This window comes from Carcharhinus amblyrhynchos, chromosome 12, assembly GCF_965287045.1.
Source record: "Carcharhinus amblyrhynchos chromosome 12, sCarAmb.v2.hapA, whole genome shotgun sequence".
Taxonomy (NCBI): domain Eukaryota; kingdom Metazoa; phylum Chordata; class Chondrichthyes; order Carcharhiniformes; family Carcharhinidae; genus Carcharhinus; species Carcharhinus amblyrhynchos.
The window spans coordinates 1,189,044-1,206,963 of NC_137335.1; the positions used below are offsets into that span (position 1 = coordinate 1,189,044).

The 17,920-nt window shown below is 38.4% G+C and overlaps 1 protein-coding gene across 6 annotated transcripts in view; it reads left to right on the plus strand.

Annotated features, from left to right (window-relative positions):
* The window catches only part of ehbp1 (EH domain binding protein 1), a 302,265-nt gene that overhangs the window by 139,975 nt on the left and 144,370 nt on the right, over positions 1-17,920 (plus strand). For all 6 annotated transcript variants that reach the window (XM_080199948.1, XM_080199950.1, XM_080199951.1 and 3 more), the window contains 2 exons: positions 12,267-12,445; positions 13,205-13,253. In XM_080199948.1, the coding sequence (XP_080056074.1) occupies positions 12,267-12,445; positions 13,205-13,253 (228 nt within the window). The remainder of the gene's footprint in view (positions 1-12,266; positions 12,446-13,204; positions 13,254-17,920) is intronic.

Below are 17,920 nucleotides of genomic sequence, written 5' to 3' on the forward strand. Positions count from 1 at the left end.
ATTGAGGGTTTTCCTCTGTAATACTGAAAAACAGATAAATATTGTTCTTGTGGTTAAGATTCACTAATAATATGGTTCATCTTACCTTTTATATATAAATACTTTTCTTGACCATTTTTTAGAATTAATTTTTTCTTTTGCTCATTAAATAGTTTTAAAATTTTCTGTCATAATATTCATAGTAATAAGAAAATTCTACTTTATAGTTGTAATATCCTTAGCCCTGGACATCATCATCATCTTGTTCATATTAAGAGTAGTAAATAAGTTCTGTTTTAGTTTGACAGTCTGTTAGACTACATTGTTACAATACTAACAACAAGTACTATTTTAAAATACGCTTGGAACTCTTCTGTGTTTTGCTATTGAGATTTTACATCATCTGAATCCCATGTTCCAAAAGCTGCCTTGCTAATAATTATTCCCGTTCTTTTTCACTGTTTTCAATTTTAATGTTGGTTGCCTTTAATTGAAATTGGGCTTGGAAAGTCATTTTATAAATGGAAGCCAGTTACTCTGTCATATCAGATTCAGGTCATATGATCTGCTCCTTATGCCCTACCTAAACTATCATAGAATCACCATTGTTCTTGAACTTTCTTCCTATCCCACCCTAGAATCTAGTTTTAACCTTAAACTAGTATTGTCATACCTTTTATTACATGAAATTTTACCCAGTTTCCTTCTGTTAAACTGCACCTGTTGGTTTTAAAACTGATCTAAAATTTGCGTGTGCTTCTTAGACTACTGGATATTATTTGGACCGGAGTTCGAAAGCTGAATAATGGGTTGTCATAATGTCAACTAATGGTTTAACTCTCCCAGTGGCTCAGTTGATAAGGATGTTAACCAGTTAAACTGAGCTTTATAGATTAGAAAGTCTAGCTGACCTCAAGCAAGGAAGAGTTGGAAAAGGTATATTGGCTCTGTACCACTGGACTGATTTGCTGAAGATTCCTGCCTCTTTCTTGCTGCCGTGTGTCTGTTCATGGAAATTGCATGCGGGAATGCTGGGTGTGGACAAAACTGGTTCAGCAGTGATGCTGTCTGTGATGTCCACATGTAACAGTCATCTGTACTCTGCCGCTGCCCACACATGAATTTCAGCAAGCGCAGTCCTACTGTCTCATGTCTATTGAGTTATAGAGCTTGATTTTCCATCCATGATTGGGAACTTAACAGCTCATAATTTCTGAGTCCCAAATCTGTGCTGCATTAAAGCAGTCTTCAAATGTAAATGGGCTGGTGGCGAGTTCAACACTTGATTAGTGACGATGGAGATGGAGCTGCCTGCTGAGGCAATTATCCTTAAAGACTGATGGCAGCCATGACAGGGCCTGCCACTACTTTGCAGAACAGATGTGGCAATACATGGCAGGGTTAGTACTCTTTCTGCATGGAAAATGGCTAAACAACAACTAAACAGTACTATATCTGATCCAGGACAAGACCCCTAATGGCAGAAGTTTTTTCACTTTAAAGTAATTACATAATTGCTCCCTGCTTTGAACCTGGCAACTGTGCAGTAACATATATCATATTATTCAGGTTTGATGATTTGCAAATTGACAATCTTTCTGGCCCTCCTTGGCCCATTAACAAGCTTCCCTCAGAGCTTAACAGGCTGTTAATTGGAGGCTAATGGATTTCTGGCTCTCTTGTCATTGTGCCCCAGAGGCTCGGGAAGCTGACATGCCATTGGGAGTGCTATTTTCAAAGCACAGTTGGAAGTTATACAATTGAATTCCCTGATCGTAGAGTCAATACAGCACCAAAGGAGGCCATTTGGCCCATTAAGTTAATGCTAGCTGTTTAGAGCAATCCAAATACAAGTACTTCCAACAGGAATCACCGTATGGCAATCAAGAATCCTGAATGAATTTCTGTAACCCAGAAGTTTTGAGGCCAGTTGTATCATCTTGACTGAGATCATGTGTTAAATTTAGCTTAACACGTATCAAATTGAACCTGGGACCATTCTCTTCTGTATTCGCCATTCGCCTAAAAGACAAAAACAAAATGACTGAGCCATCAGCAAAATCCTGCAGCTAGATTTCACATTTCTAATGGCCAAATGCCTGCTCATGTTGCTGCTAATGGTAAAGATCAAATTACCACCAGCTTCCAACTGTGTCCTTCACTGCTGCTGGAAAACAGCTCCCAATAACTACAACTTACATTTGTATGGCATCTTTAATAGAGTAAAATGTCCCATTTAATGTGGTAGAATAGTGCTCCTAATATTCTCTGAGAAGAGCACCAAGGGCAGAGACATACTAACCAAATGGAGTGTCACATTATATGTTAATTTTATCAATTGAGGTCCAGTACATACAGGGAGAGGACATTGATTGGATGATTTCTTGAGCACCTATAAATGAACACTTACAGACGTGGTTAGAGTGGAGTTAAGGTGATTGATTGATTGTTCACCTGTAATATTTCACTCTGTGAATAAATCCATTCCGAGTGGAACTGGCTCTAGTTTCTTCTTTCACAATTGACTATCAGGAGTGTAACACTAATAAATCCTAAAGACTAGAAAAGCTCTGGGCTTGCATTCTGGTCTCTGGGAGGTTAGCCAAAGTAACTTACAGTGACGAACACTTCTGGGAGATGTCCTTTGCATCCCTTATTATTTTGCTGTCCACTGCAGTACATGAGCATAAAAAACTGGATGCTGAGAATACATTTTCAAACCTTTGATGAAGATATAAGAGCGTTTGAACATAGGTGTATCTCTATGGTCTGCTTCTGTTGCAGGGTTACCTCAAGGAGCAGTTTTACCAACAGTCACTAGTACATGTGTGTTGAGTAAGCTGCTTTGTGTGTCTGTATTATATATATTCTGAGGTTTTTTTTAAAGAGTAAAAGGTATAACAAAACAGCACAGTTTATAATCTTGTTGCTGTATTTTTGCTGGTTGGAGATGGTTTGTACAGATTTGCAAATGAGAAATGACTAGTAGTCAGATATGGTCATCTCCAATTGATGGTGGAGATTTGAGCTTTTGCTTTGGGCACAAATGATGAAAGGATGAAAAATGTTGCCACTCAAATTTGCAATTTGTATGTTGAATGTGAAATCTTCCAGGATCCAGGGCAATATGGCCATATTTAAAAAATGCAATTTCAAAAAATATTGTTTTCAAAATATTTTAACAGATTTGAGTGGTATCCCGCTTATCACAAGAAGTTAACTTTTGTAATCACAGTATCAATCCATCCCGTGTGAGGAACCTGATTTTAAATTACGGTAAATGATGTTTAAAAATCATACAGGACCATTTGCAGGTTCATTGGGATCCAGGAGTTACTTCCTTAGTAACTTTTCTGGACACACAATAAGTGATGTTCGAAGTCATGTAGGATCTAGACAAAGTAGGCAGAGAGAAAATGTTTCCATTGAAGAAAGACCAAGTACCAGAGATTTGAACTGATTGACAAAAGGAATAAAAATATTTGAATGCAGCAAGTAGTTATGACCTGGAATACACTGTCTTAAAATGCACCAGAGGAAGATTCAATTTTGAAAGGGAATTCGATTAACACGGGGAAGGGGAAATAAAATGGCAGTGTTAAAGGGAAGGTTTGAGGGAGCGCCTGAGTTGCTTTTGCAGAGAGCTAGCATGTACTAACAGGCAGAATAACCTCCCATCTTTGCTTCTGAAAATAAATTGCATTTAAAAGCTTTTTAAAAATGTCTACATTTGATTTTGTGCTCGAAAGATCTAGGTTAATTTTTAATCTCCTGGCCTGCAACAGGGTATAATTAGTGGAAACTCCCAGTGTGACTAATCAAGCTGGGTTGTGGCCAATTTAATGGGTGCTAATGCTAACACCCAGCTATGGACAGATAACTCCATTGGTCTTCTGGACGTCTCGGGAGTGTTGAAGACCAAGGGTGTAAATCCTGACCAAAAAAAAACTGAAACGGAGCCCAAAGGCAAGTGGACTGATGTTTAAATATCTGTTCAGCAACTCCTAAAACCAAGCCAAACAAAATACTTTGAACTCAACCAGGGAGGTTGAGAGGGTGATCTTGGATCTAGATCTCAGCAGCCAAGGTCTCCATAAATTTTGCCTAGGCTTGTGCCCAATTTCACTACAGAACTTTGACACAATTTTACAGCAGTTATAAACCCAGATTGATTGGTGAGAGAACAGGTGTTACAGGCTTTCTCCAATGATAGGAACAACCGTTGTGTCCCACTGGTCAGCTACTGCCCATCTCAAGTCGGGCGGACGCTGACTGGTAAGGTGCTGACCTGCCAAGATCCAACTTCTACAGGGGATACTTGGAGCTTCGAGTCTGTGCTGAACAAGTGGATAGAATCCATTGTACCAGGCAGACAAACAAAGAAGATCCCAACTCATTGATTGGCAAGCTGGATCATCAGGACCATGTGCATAGGGCTGAAGACGACTTGATACTTGTCGTTAATGTAGGCAAGATAACTGTGATTGGTGTGGAACATAATAGGCTGAACATTAACATAGCTCCCCTACAATAGACCAGCCTACATAGAATCCCAACAAGAGACCAGATTTGCTGAGAGTGGATTAGTGAAAGAAAAACATGACACCAAATGGCAAGAGCTGGACAACATATATGCTCGGCAGTTAGGGACGGGCAGTAAATGCTGCAATCGCCAGCGATGCCCACATGCCATGAATGAATAAAAGGAGTAAAAGCTGAACAGTTTCCACCTTCCCAGTCTCTGATGGCAGGATATGGCCACAAAGTCCTGGAATGTGCGAACTCCATCAGCAAGGATATTATTAAACTAGAAAGATCGCAGAAAAGATTTACTAGGATGCTATCGGGACTCTGGTTTGAGTTATAAGGAGATGGTGGATAGAATGGGATATTTTTCCCTGGAGTATAAGAGGCTGAGGGGTGATATTTTAGAGGTCTACAAAATAATGAGGGGCACAGATCAGCTAGATAGTCAATATCTTTTCCCAAATGTAGGGTATGGGTTTAATCTAAGAGGGGAGAGATGAAAAAGGGTCCAGAAGGACAACTGTTTCACACACAGGGGGTGAATGTCTGGAACGAGCTGCCAGAGGCAGTAGTGGAGGCAGGTACAATTTGGTTTTTTAAAAAGCATTTAGACAGTTACATGGGTAAGATGCCTATAGCGGGATATGGGTAATTGTGATTAGCTTAGGGGTTAAAAAGAAGATGGCATGGACAAGTTGGGTGGCAGGGCCCGTTTCCATGCTGTAAACCTCTATGACTCAATGCTAAACCAGCGGTGGCTGTTCTGGCTTTGCCACACTCATTTGACAGCCGTATATCAAAAGACCCTCTGTACGGTGAATTGGCTACTAAATCTACAACCTCCTGGGCATCCATATTTCCACTGCAAGGGCACCTGTAAGTGAGATATGAAACTGACAATATTGACGCTGACAACTGGGAGGCAGTCACTAACGGTTGTGATCTCTGTTTGGAAAGGCTTTGGAAGAGACGAGCAGAAATAAGAATCTGTGGTCTGAGAAGAGGCCAGTGAATGGCCCACTGTCACCCTTTGCAGCAAATGGGCAAAGACTGCGCTGTGCCAGAGTGATGGTTCCCCAGCCACACCAGGTGATGCTTAACACGGGGTTAATGACCACGGCTCAAAACATTGTCTGAAAGTACAGGAGGCTGCTGCCAGTAAAATGTGGATATAAATGGTTCAGAGGGAAATTTAAAAAACAAATAAGAGAAACAAAGAGTATTCAAAGGTACTGTCAGCTAACATATTGGTTGAAGCCTTTATCACTATGCTGCATTTAGCTTGCAATTGGGCCAGTGAATACCGCCTGTCCCATAAGGAGTAGTTTAAGTAGATGAGGCAGCTGGGGTGACAAGGCTGCCCTAAAGGCAGGGCTGATTTTTGTTTGTACGCCTGAGGCAGATACCATCACCTTTTCTGGTAGTTATAGCACATGTTGCCTTAGCTTATTCATATAACTCACCAAAGGTGTTTGCTCACCGACTGGCAGCAGAATATTGTGTCCCAGCTCATATCCAGAGCACGGCTGCTATGGAGTAAATACCCGCAACCGGTAGCACCGCAGTTTCAACCAATATTATGATGCTATTTCTTGGAGATTCTGCAGTGTAACAGTTTTTACTGCCTGTTGCTTGGGTTGACTGGTTTCTGAATCTGAGTCACATTGAGGCTATGTTTTTCCCTATATTAAATTTTTAAACTGGTATCCTTCGCCCTGGAGGGAATCAGAATGAATCCCTGAGACTATTTCAACATAAAAAAAGTTATCTGTGGGAGTGTGTCAATGTTTGCATCAGATTTTCAGGATTATGCCAGTGTTTGAAAAGGGCTCTCTAGTAATGTATTAGTATTTCCCCAGGGTCCATGGGAGTGTGCTGTTATTGCAGAGAGTCCAGGTACAGAAAGTTTTGATATTCACGGCCAACAGGAGTGTGTAGCATTAACGTTGTAACAACGCTTCCATTAATATGTTATATATGGCCAAGCAATAGAAAAACTATTTAGAGTCAGATGGAATGGGTTATGTTTCAATCTGTTATTTGCTAACAGATTAGATGGTGCAGTTCAGTTTGTTGCATTAACTCTAATGAAATCTGATTAGCTTTTTGGTCTCGGAGCATATTCAGTATCTGTGCTTAAAACAGGTGTCAGTTCATGGAATTGTTCTTTCAATTATCTGTTACAATAGATTGTATTTGTCTTCTTCAGTGTTCAGTGAGTTTGTGCAGTTAAAACTGAACTATATAAATGAGGAATGCCGGATCCTTGCTCTGTGCTGAGTAAGCTGATTTCTGCTGGGACAAGAAGTGAGAATTCCTCTCTGTAATTAATGCAAGGGAAATGGGGCAGGATTCCCACTCCTGGCCCTGGATCTGAAGGGTTTTTTGTGTGGCAGTCAGTTCAGGACAGGATGGAACATGGCTGCGATAGTCTGTCAATGCCTGCAATTGAAGAATGGCCACTGGATAAGCTTGTGAAGGGTGGCTGGTGCCCATGGAACTGAACTCCAACAAAGAGTAGATGCCTTCAGGAAGGAGGGAAGAAAAATTAAATAATGGAAGAATTTGCTGTTAGTTTCATGGGAATTTATGTATTTTTGTTTGTTGAACAGAAGAAAGGTTTGTGATTGTCATTGACAGGGATGAATTGGTGAGAGTTGTTAATAACTGGAACTGCTCAAAATATATTACTGAAGAATTAATTCCGTGGTGTGAGACTGATGAAACTAAATTCTGATAACATGTTATTTCTGTAATTATCTTTAATATGGTATACTAGAAAACAGAATCACAAGCAGTTATAACACAACTACTTTTTATTCATTGGGAAAATCTTGAAGCTGTGTGGAAGTAATAGTAATATTAACAGTAGTGTGAAATAGTAATGTTCCTACTTAATATTTTCATTTATGCCAGAGGTATGGCCTTGAGTCTTCAGAAGTATATCTTAATACTCGCGATGTGACTGTAACTGCGATATTTTCCTAATAATTGTAGTAAACTGAAGAGTAAAATATCTAAATGAGGCCAGCCAGGAAATATGACGTGTTTCTCCTTGTGATTTTGATGATGAGCTTTTTTAGCAATACATGTGGAGGTATATACAATATCTAATAGCTTGGCTATTATGGTCTTATCCTATATTCCTGGATACTAAAATAGAAATAAAGTAGCATTGTGAGGACAAATTAATATTTACATTTTAATTATAGCATCTTAGAATCTGACAAAGTTTTTAATGATTTCAGCTATAAAATCAATGTTTAAATGCAAATGTATTGTTGCCATTTAAACTCCTGTGTCCAGCACTGTATAATTCATTATGATCTCTAAGCACATTAAAGGCAATCGACCCTAACAAATGTGATTTATTATTCTGTCTCTTAAAACTGTTTGTTGGCAGAAATTTTAATTATCAACAGGGTGCTTCTGAGATACTTTATCTGGTATAATCTGATAACTTCTATTTCATGAACTCTTCCAGAAATTCCACCATAAAATCTTACAGAATTAGATGTTGCTGCTTTTGTCAAAATCAGAAATAGCTGAAGATATGTAAGTTATTAGGGTAAATTAAAGCCCCTCATCCAAATGTAACAGTGGTGATACAGTCTTCTCACTGGTGATGGTGTTTTTCAAAGTCTCTGTTTTGGATATGTAATTCACATCTGTACCGTTGTACCATGCAGAAAGGTGAAGCAAGATGGCTCATTGTTGCCAACCAGTGTAGAACTACGGCAAGAATATAAATTTCAATCAAAAATTTAGCCCAGTGAAAAGAAGGTGGAATATTACCATTTGAACATAGTTTTTTTAAATGTATAATTTCAGAGCAACTGTCATTGTTAATTACTGGATACTGTTTATTCATTTGAAAATTTACTGCTGTAACTCACAGATTTAAGAAATAGGGACCTTGGTTAAAGTATTTTTCCACCTAGAAGTCAAATGGACTCGAGGGAACTACACGTGAATTACTGTCTCACCTGTTATTTTTGAGACCTTGGTTGGCAGTGTGAGCTGAGATGAATGGGCAGGTGTTGCAACTCCACTCACCTGGGGAGAGGTAACTGGTGATGAAAAGTGAAGAGCAGCCCTTTTAGAAAATGGAAAGTGAGAGAAGAGAACATTTTCAAAGTGACAGAAATGGTGGAAGATGGTCTTGTTAGAGGCAGAGTTTGGGGGTGGGAAGTGAAAGATGAGGGCAAAGGAGACCTCGACCAGAATAAAAAGAACAAAAGCACTGAAGTTGGGATGTGCTCTGTAAAGGTTCCTGTCTACAGCAGTAGAGAGGAAAAAGGACATTGTGAAAGCTTTGGTAGCGAGCTAGTAGGCCACACTTGGAATACTGTGTGCAATTCTGGTCATCCAATTATAGAAAGGATATTATTAAACTAGAAAGAATGTAGAAAAGGTTGACTAGAATGCCACCGGGATTTGATGGATTGAGCTATAAGGAGAGGCTGGATATACTGGGACTTTTCTCTCTGGAGCATAGGCGGTTGAGGGGTGACCTTATAGATGTCTATAAAATAAATGAGAGGCATAGGCAAGTTAGATAGTCAATATCTTTTTCCAAAGGTAGAGGAGCCTAAAACTAGAGGGCATAGGTTTAAGGTGAGAGGGGAGAGATACAAAAGTGTCCAGAGGGGCATTTTTCACACAGAAGGTGGGAAGTGTCTGGAACTGACAGAAGTTGTGGTGGTGGTGGGTACAATTTTATCTTTAAAAAAACATACAATTTTATCTTTAAAAAAAAATTTAGATAGTTACGTGAATCCAACGGGTATGGAGGGATATGGGCCAAATGTGGGCAATTGGTATTAGCTTAGGGGTTTTAAAAAAAAGGACAGCATGGACAAGTTGAGCCGAAGGACCCGTTTCCATGTTGTAAACCTCCTGTGACTATGACCAGCATGTCTGCAGCATTTTCCATATTTTTACCATTTGAAGTTGATTAATTGTTGTATTAACATATCAGTGATTAAGCATTTTCTGTACCTTTGAGTTGGTTAGCATGTATTAAATGTATTTAATGTTATTCATGGGTCATGGTGAGTGACCAAGCCAGATTTCGGTCTTATGGCCCACTGAAATGAAGAAGGCCACTCAGGTGGCCCACTCACTGGCCCTAGGTTACCCATCACTGTGTTAGTGGGATTTGAAATAAGGATAAGAATATTGTATTATTATTCATAAAAGTTCCAAAATTAATAGGCACCCACGCTTTTACTGAGTCCTGTTTACATTAAAATTGCCCTATAGCACAAGGTGGACTGCTGCTTTAGGGACAGTACAGACTTGTTGGGCCAAATAGCCACCTTCTGCACTGTAAGGATTCTTTGATAGCTGTTGATTGTTTTCAGGAATGTATTCCCCATATTGTGTATTTAAAATGCTGAACAGAATGTGTACTGCAAACAATACATGGAGCAAAAGTGCAGCTCAGTGAACTAGCATTGTTTATTGTAGTAATTAGAGATGTACTGTTTACAAAAGTACAATTAATAGCAGTTCAGTTTATTTGCTCAGTGCCTTGTCTGACATCAATGAAAAAGTACCTGACCAAAAGTGCTTCAGTGTAGGTAATATGATCATCAGGCATGCAGCAAGTTCATTATAAAGGAATATGGGCTGACACCCAGCACAGTCAATTTGTAATAGCACCAGTTGGCCATATGAGGGGGTTTTATGTCCAAAGGAACCAAATCAGTCTGACTCCTAACCCATCTGACTTTAAAACTGCACTGCCACAGATCAGAAATGTAAAATATATCTTTATCAAATATTGGACGGAATTCTTAGCGGGAGGCGGCCCACTGTTGGCCATCAATAGGATCTTCTGGTCCCTCCACTGTCAGTGGGATTTCCCATTAAATCCACCCCACGCTCCCGGGAAACCTGCAGCAGTGGTACACCATAGACAACACCAGAAGATCCCGGCAACAGTATGAAAGAACCTGAAAATCACCCTTGTTGCATTTCTATTGTCAACCATTGAAAGAATACTATTCCTTAAAAGTTACATATGCTACTTACCTAACTGTTGCATCTATTTGCAAAGATTATTATGGAGCCATGTTTGAATCTAACTAGTAGCTAAGCAAATAAAATTGAAAGCAGAATTGGGCTGTGTGATGTTACCAATCTATTTATTGACCACTACCTATAGCTATATAGGGCCTGGATGGGATTGTGGTCGGTGCAACCTGATGGGCTGAATGGCCTCCTGCACTGTAGGGATTTTGGGAAACTACATCTATCAAGGTTCACAAACTAACAATCACGTTCTAATACTGGGCTGTTATCACGGTATTCTTTCATTAAATTAGAACATTTTCATTTGGAGATATTACTTTGTGCATCTTACCTTGCCTGCTGTTCTACCAGATTTCTCTGTAAATTGTATTTTCTGATTAAATTTCCACCTAACTGATTTAAAGCACTCTTGAAAATGGAAAATGAAATATGGCCATGAAAACTAAATGATAAGCAGGGGGAAAAGACCATTATCTTAGTCCTAGGAATTTATTTTGCTAATATTTTAATTGTATTTTTTTCTATTTTCTTAGAGTGATCATAGAAACTATTTTAGTGCACTTAGTTCCTACCAAATTAGCCAATATTTATTTCCCTCAGTAAACATCAAAACATGAGATTATCTAGGCATTGTCACATTGCTGTTTGTGAACATTTGCTACATGCAAACTGGCTGCTGTATCTTCCTAATTACAACAGTGAGTACACTTCAAAAGCACTTTGGGACATTCTAAAGTCCTCAGAGATGCTATAAAATCCCACCAAGGAACAACAACTAACTCTTAGTAATAGTTTAATACGCAATCCTGTTGTAAGTGATCATTGGTCCAGTGATTTGCACAACATTTAAATACATCTTTGGCTTAAAGACTTGTTACTACATTCAAAATATTGGGGACACAAGCGTTCATGCTAATGTAATACAGCCTGACCCCAAATCATCTTTTTCCTTTAATATGGCAGGAAATGCTGTAAAAGAGAATATTAAAAACAGAAAATTCAGGCACAATATCAGATATTTTGCTTTTGTTTGAGCTTTAAACTGAACTTTTAACTGAGGAGAGAAAAGATCATTTTCAAATCTGGAATGTATATATTTTAAAGTAGAAGTTGTAAACGGTTTAAAATTAGAATACTGAATAATGCTCAGCATTTATTAACACTGTGGGTAATTTTGATAGAAATGACCTGTTATCTGTATAGTACTGTATAGTAAAACTTAATAGCACAAGTTGTGTAACTTGCAGTAAAATTTTCCAACATTGTAGATAGTAAGTATTTTGCCACCTTAAAGTTAAAGAATTGAAGCAAGATTGGTCAACAATAGATAGAAAAAAATGTAGATCTTCAATACTTTATCTTGGTATTATGGAGTTTATATTCACACAAAAAGGTTACATAACATAACCTATATGTATTATAGGTAACAGGAGCTGATATAGGAAAGGCCTTGAACTCTGAAATGCCATGTTAGTGCATCACATAGTGTAGTATTTGGCTTGCTGTTGTATCATACCTAGAGTCTTGTACTGACAGTTTGCTTTCGAGATCATTGCCAGCAGCTAGGATTTATATATGATTCCTGTCTGAAACAGTAATTATCAAAACTTAAGTTCTATTAAAACATAAAGCAGACATAGGAAGATTCTAATCAACTGGCTGGATCAATTAGTGCTGATTTTCAGATTTTTTTATTTTGTTTCTGTTTCCTTTGCCGTTAGCCAAGCCCAATCCCGAGTCCAGTTCTGGGGAAACGGCCAAATGCTACTCAGTCACTGCTTGCGTGGTGCAAAGAAGTGACGCGAAACTACAGAGGTGTCAAAATCACAAATTTCACCACGTCATGGAGAAATGGATTGGCTTTCTGTGCAATTCTCAACCACTTCCGGCCAGACTTAATGTAAGTAACGAAAGTAGCTTTTTGTGTACTATTTGTTTTCAATGGTCCTGGACTGAAATTCAGTTTCGCCAGACGAGGCGTTACAGGCAGAAGCAGATTGTCCTTCTGTTATACAACCCAACCGATTGAAGATTACAGAAGGAACGTGGGGCAGAGTGTGAGAGTGCAGGGTGAGAGTATGTGACAGAGCAGGGCTGTATCGGGTAGGGAGTGTGATAGAATGGGGAACATAACAGGACAACTCAGTTAGGCCAAATCTGAATTTCGCCCCCATCGTGTCTTATCTCCTACCCACCCTATAAAATGGTTGCCTTTTTCTCGATGGGAGAGAAATCTTTCCATTCACAAACTTATTTTTCCTCACTTTGGCTTTGTGTTGCTAAAACAATGTTGATAAAACTATCTTCAGAAAATTTACTAATGAAATGTTGGTATTGAATTGGAAAGACACACCAGTGTTACCCTCCCTGTGCGCTGACAGCAAAGGATTACTGCATGTTAAATGTGTTTTAAAAAGGCTAGCCTCTTCACTGCTAGATGGAAATGCTTTGAGGAAAAAATTTGATTTGTGGTTGCTTTTATTTTCTACTCTGCTTGTTTTGTTGATTGCTTTGCAATGAAATCACTATTTGTTATATATTGTCATTATTACTATGAATATTTTCCTGTTGTATATTTTGCTTCATGTAAAGTGAACACTAAATACCCACAGCTTTCTTGTCCTCTCTTCTCTTCCCCCCCACCTCACCCTCGCCCCAGTGACTACAAATCTCTGAATCCTCAGGATATTAAAGAAAACAACAAAAAGGTAAGAACCGCCACAGAAAATGACATGTCTGCAATTTTGGTTTCACCAGTGCTCTTTTAGTAATCCCTGGAAGGTGAGGTTGTTTTGTAAGGTTATAATTGCTGCTCGCAGAAGGTAATCTCCCCTGCAGTTTTATCTGATGCATTATCGACTCCTGTTTGCATTGGTCACAAACGTTTTAAATCTTCTGGAAGAAAGTCTCTGTAATACAGATATACCTTGCTGTGGCTTTCATCCATGTATTATGGAGCAGATTTTTTTTAAAGGTGAGGAAGAGTTTTAACAGAAACCTTCATCTGTTCATTCCATTGCCGATTTCTATAAATGTTATTCGTGCCTTGAGTCATTAATATATAACTGAGTTTTGAGAGCTGTCTTAAGCAGATTTCACCCTTTGTGCAGCTCATTTCTTCCTTCTGCCTTTGCCTCTTGTTTGAGAGCTACATTAAGTATCTTGGTTGCTTCCTGCAGGTTTATTTCCTGTCTTCTCACAGTTCTGACTGATAACCCCTACTGCCCTTGTTTGGAATGAATGCAAAATGGAGAACAATGCCTGCGTATAGTAACCATGCAAATGCATAAAGTTTCTGACATTTCCTCCTCCTAACCAATTAACACAACAACTCAAAATGAATGAATGCTTTCTTTGAGGCCAGAGTCTTTCTCCCTTCTCCCCATTTACCAGTTAAAATGAAGTTGCAGGTGATCGTTGCAAGGGCAGTAAAGGTTAAATTGAAGGAACAGCTCTGTTCTGTGATGGGCAATGCCAGGTCAGATCATAACCTCTGTGTTTCAGTTAGCTGAAATCTCCAAACAAATACATCTTTAAATAATGATTCAAACAGATACATATCAATTAGAAAATAAATTGTGTTTTATAAATCCTAATAGCAGTTTTTCACAATCAGTTATTAAAACCACAAGGAATGTACTTGCAATCTGATCCCGGCTGATATGTTAGTGCATTGTGTATTGAGAAATATTTAGTGTTTTGGAAGTGGTGCTATTGTTGTTGATGGACAGCATTGAAGTCTGTCAGTCAACCTGTCATTGATATATTAGAAAGAGTTTTGCAGAAGGAGATTGTAAAGCTATTGTGTCCATTCTTCCATTCCATTCAGGAATTACAAATTATAAAAACAATCCAAAAAATAATGCATATTGAGCAGATGTAACTTTAATTATATTGCTAAATATTTATATTGCCCTTCAGTGATGAAAACTCCACTTGTCCCCTAAAAAAATACAAGTTTAATATGTTGCCCATAATAAATTAGAGGAAAATGTAAACATGTGTAGATTTCAGTCCCCTTAGTGATTTTGTTTTTGACTCAGAATGAAAATGTAAGTTCATTAGCCTTTTTCTTAAATATGATATTTGGATTATTTATTTCCATTAAGTTTAAAAAAACAAGTTGGATCATTTCAATTAATTTAACACTCTGCTTTCTCCACTGACACATAGGTAGAGACTGAGAATAAAAATCATACTTGCTGCTATTACATTATGAACCTTACCAGTTGAGAGGGCAACATGGATAATATGAATGTTAATTCTGGTTTTACCCAGAGAGGTGGACTTAAAAGTTGAAGGAAATTATTCCCTTGAAACCAGTTTGCTTTCCATATATCAAAGGCTCCTTCACTCCATGCCCAACCATGCCATAAATAAATTACCAGAATGTGATTGCTACTATAGAGTTATAGTCATTTACAATCATAAATGGTTACACGGCAGAAGGAGGCTATTCAGCCTGTCATGTCCATGCCAGCGCTGTACAAGAGCATCTCAGTGACTCCCACCTCCTGTCATTTCCTTGTATTCTTGAGTTTTTAATCTCTTCAGATCCTGATCCAATTCCTTATTGAAAACCACAATTGGACCTACCTCCATTGTGCTGTCAGGCAGTGCATTCCAGATCCCTAACCATTTGCTGCATGAGAAAGTTATTTCCTTGTAGCCTTTGAATCATTTGCCATTCACTTTAAATCAGCCTAACCACTCCTTTTGCTACTTTTTGATTTTCTTTAATGTTAGCGGCCAGCCTCTTCTCATACTCTCTCTTTGCTTCTCCTATTTATTTTTTCATTTCCTTTCTGAACTTTTTATATTCAACCTGACAAATATGTAAATTGCAAACATTTAGAATCTGATCCTTTAAATTTCAACATTTGCTGAATTGTGAATGATTAAGTTACTGGAAAAATTATTGGAAGCAAATCTAAAAATGTCAGTGTATCATATTTCACAGATCAAAATGCAAATTGACGATTATGTACCTATCTGTAATAATCAGTAATTTAATCACTGAGGGGCAATATAAATATTTAGCAATATAATTAAAGTTACATCTGCTCAATTGCTGCAAAATATGGCACGTGAAAAGTATTACCTTTGAATTCACTTGTTTTGTTATGATTAGTATTACAATTTTAAAAATGTGTAATTGGTTCAAGAGCAGGTGACTCTAGCTAAGGGCTAGCAGAAGATATTCTGTAATAATCCATCAGATTAGGGTTCACTCTTAGAGGAAATTAATGAATTAACTTGATCATAATTAAGTAAAAAGACTGAACAGTTAAGCAAAAGTGAATAAGTTATTAAAACATGTAATGTTGCAAACCTTGTGATCACAAAATCGGGACCAGACACTTTGTGATGAACCAGTGTCGTTTTCTTAGCATCCAGGTTTGAAACTGGTAACTGCAACGCTCAGATTGACCTCATTAGAGCCTGTATTCACCACTAAACCAGTTAATCCAAGTGTTCAACTAATTAGACTGAGTTGACAGACTTTTGAAAGAAAGAAAACAAATATGCCAGCGCCATCTCTCCCGGCCGTAACAGGTTATAGTGTAGAAACGTTCTAAACATTGCAGTTATTGGAACAAATCAGTGGGAATGTCAGCAGTTCTAATAGTTCCATTAAAACGTTTACAGGGTTATGGGAGTGATTGTGAAATGATCTAATTTAAATTATTCAGGGGATAGCCTATGAGAGTAAAATTCAGGTAATCTGAATACTCCTACTTGTTCATATTTGATACGATAATGTATTTGACCACAAGAATGACATTTAAATTGCTGCTATGTGGAAGATGCTCTTCTCTTTCCTGAAGGCAGGTTTCTGGTCAACAGTGGCAGAACATTGTGTTCAGTTCATGCATAATGTTCTGAATAAAGATTCAATTTGTGGTGTAATCAATGCAAGATTATTATAGCTTGCTCTGCAGTTGATTACCTGGAAGTAATGCTGCTTTATGTAGGTTATATAAATGTAATACTACTTGCGTTTTTGAAATGACGGAGTATATCAGGCTAATACCTGCATAGAACATTCGCTGCTCCCCTCCTTTTACTCAATTGGTGCAAGCTATGTGATCAGTGTGGGGCTGGATGTTTGTTCCATGCTACTGATCATGTAAGATCTGGATCAACCATCAGTGCAGTGCATCCACTCTGCCAGAAGTACGCGTTTTTGAATTGTTCCAAGTGGTGGGTGAAATGGCTTCTACTCTCAAGCCTTTACATCACATGTTGTGTGAATATGGTAAGCCAAAGCTTATGGCCACATTTCACAAAGGCAGTTCTCCAAACATCCTCCTTTCCAGTAAAAACAAACTAATTTGCATTCACCAGTATCATTTTATCATTTGCATATACCACTATCAGTTCGTCTGGTGTCTGCTTATTTTTGGGGTGATGTTGGCTTTCTGGGGAATTTCACAGATGTGGAGAGTGTTGTTGCCATGGTAATTATCATTGCTAATGTGTTGCTTTTGTTTGGGCAGCGGTTAGCCTCTGGAGACTGACAGTGATTCAGTTCTTAGTGTGATTGGTAAACGGACATCTCCCTTGTAGCTTTCTGCTGTGAAGGATCAACTTCACCTGTTGTATATCTGGCTGTTCATTTTCATTGTGTACAATCAAAGTGACAATTTGTCTACGCAGGCCTCAGTTTGTCAGGTGGGCTGACTATTGAGAATGTTGAATGTTTACACTCAGCTTGGCTATCTGATTCTCAGCCCTGGCAATGATTTGGTAGCTTTATCAAAGTCACATTTGGCTTTCTGTTGTTTCACTTTGATTTGCCACACATCTGTTACTGTTTCTGGCTTCAGTTGTGTTTTAGCCATTGGAAGAGTAATTTGAGTGCAGTGTGACATGAGTCACTGAACTGGAGTCATTTCCATGCCCACTAAGTGTGTTTCTCCACGCTAGAATTGCCACCTACCCACCTCTACTGAATCTTTTTGATTTTTTGATGATCTTTGACAAGTGGCCTCAGCCATTCCTTTTCACTGAGAATAATATAGAGATGATGTATTGTGATGAATACCCCAATCATTTACAAAGCGCCTGGATTCTTCACTTGTGAACTGAGAACCGTTGTCACTCATCATGATGTAAGGGATGCCATAAACAACTGGTGTGCTTTCAGGCATTCTGCAATCTCACTGGTGGTCACTGAGATCAACTTGTCTAACCCCCAGCAATCTGAATAATAGTCAGTGGTGATGAGATATTCAGTTACAGAGAATGAAGAGATCTATTCCAAACTTCATCCATCATCTGCGTGGGATAATGTGAGTGGCTGTTTCGCTTGCTTAGTTTAATGTTTGTTACAAACACTGCACTGGCTAATATGGTCCTTGATCTCATTGCT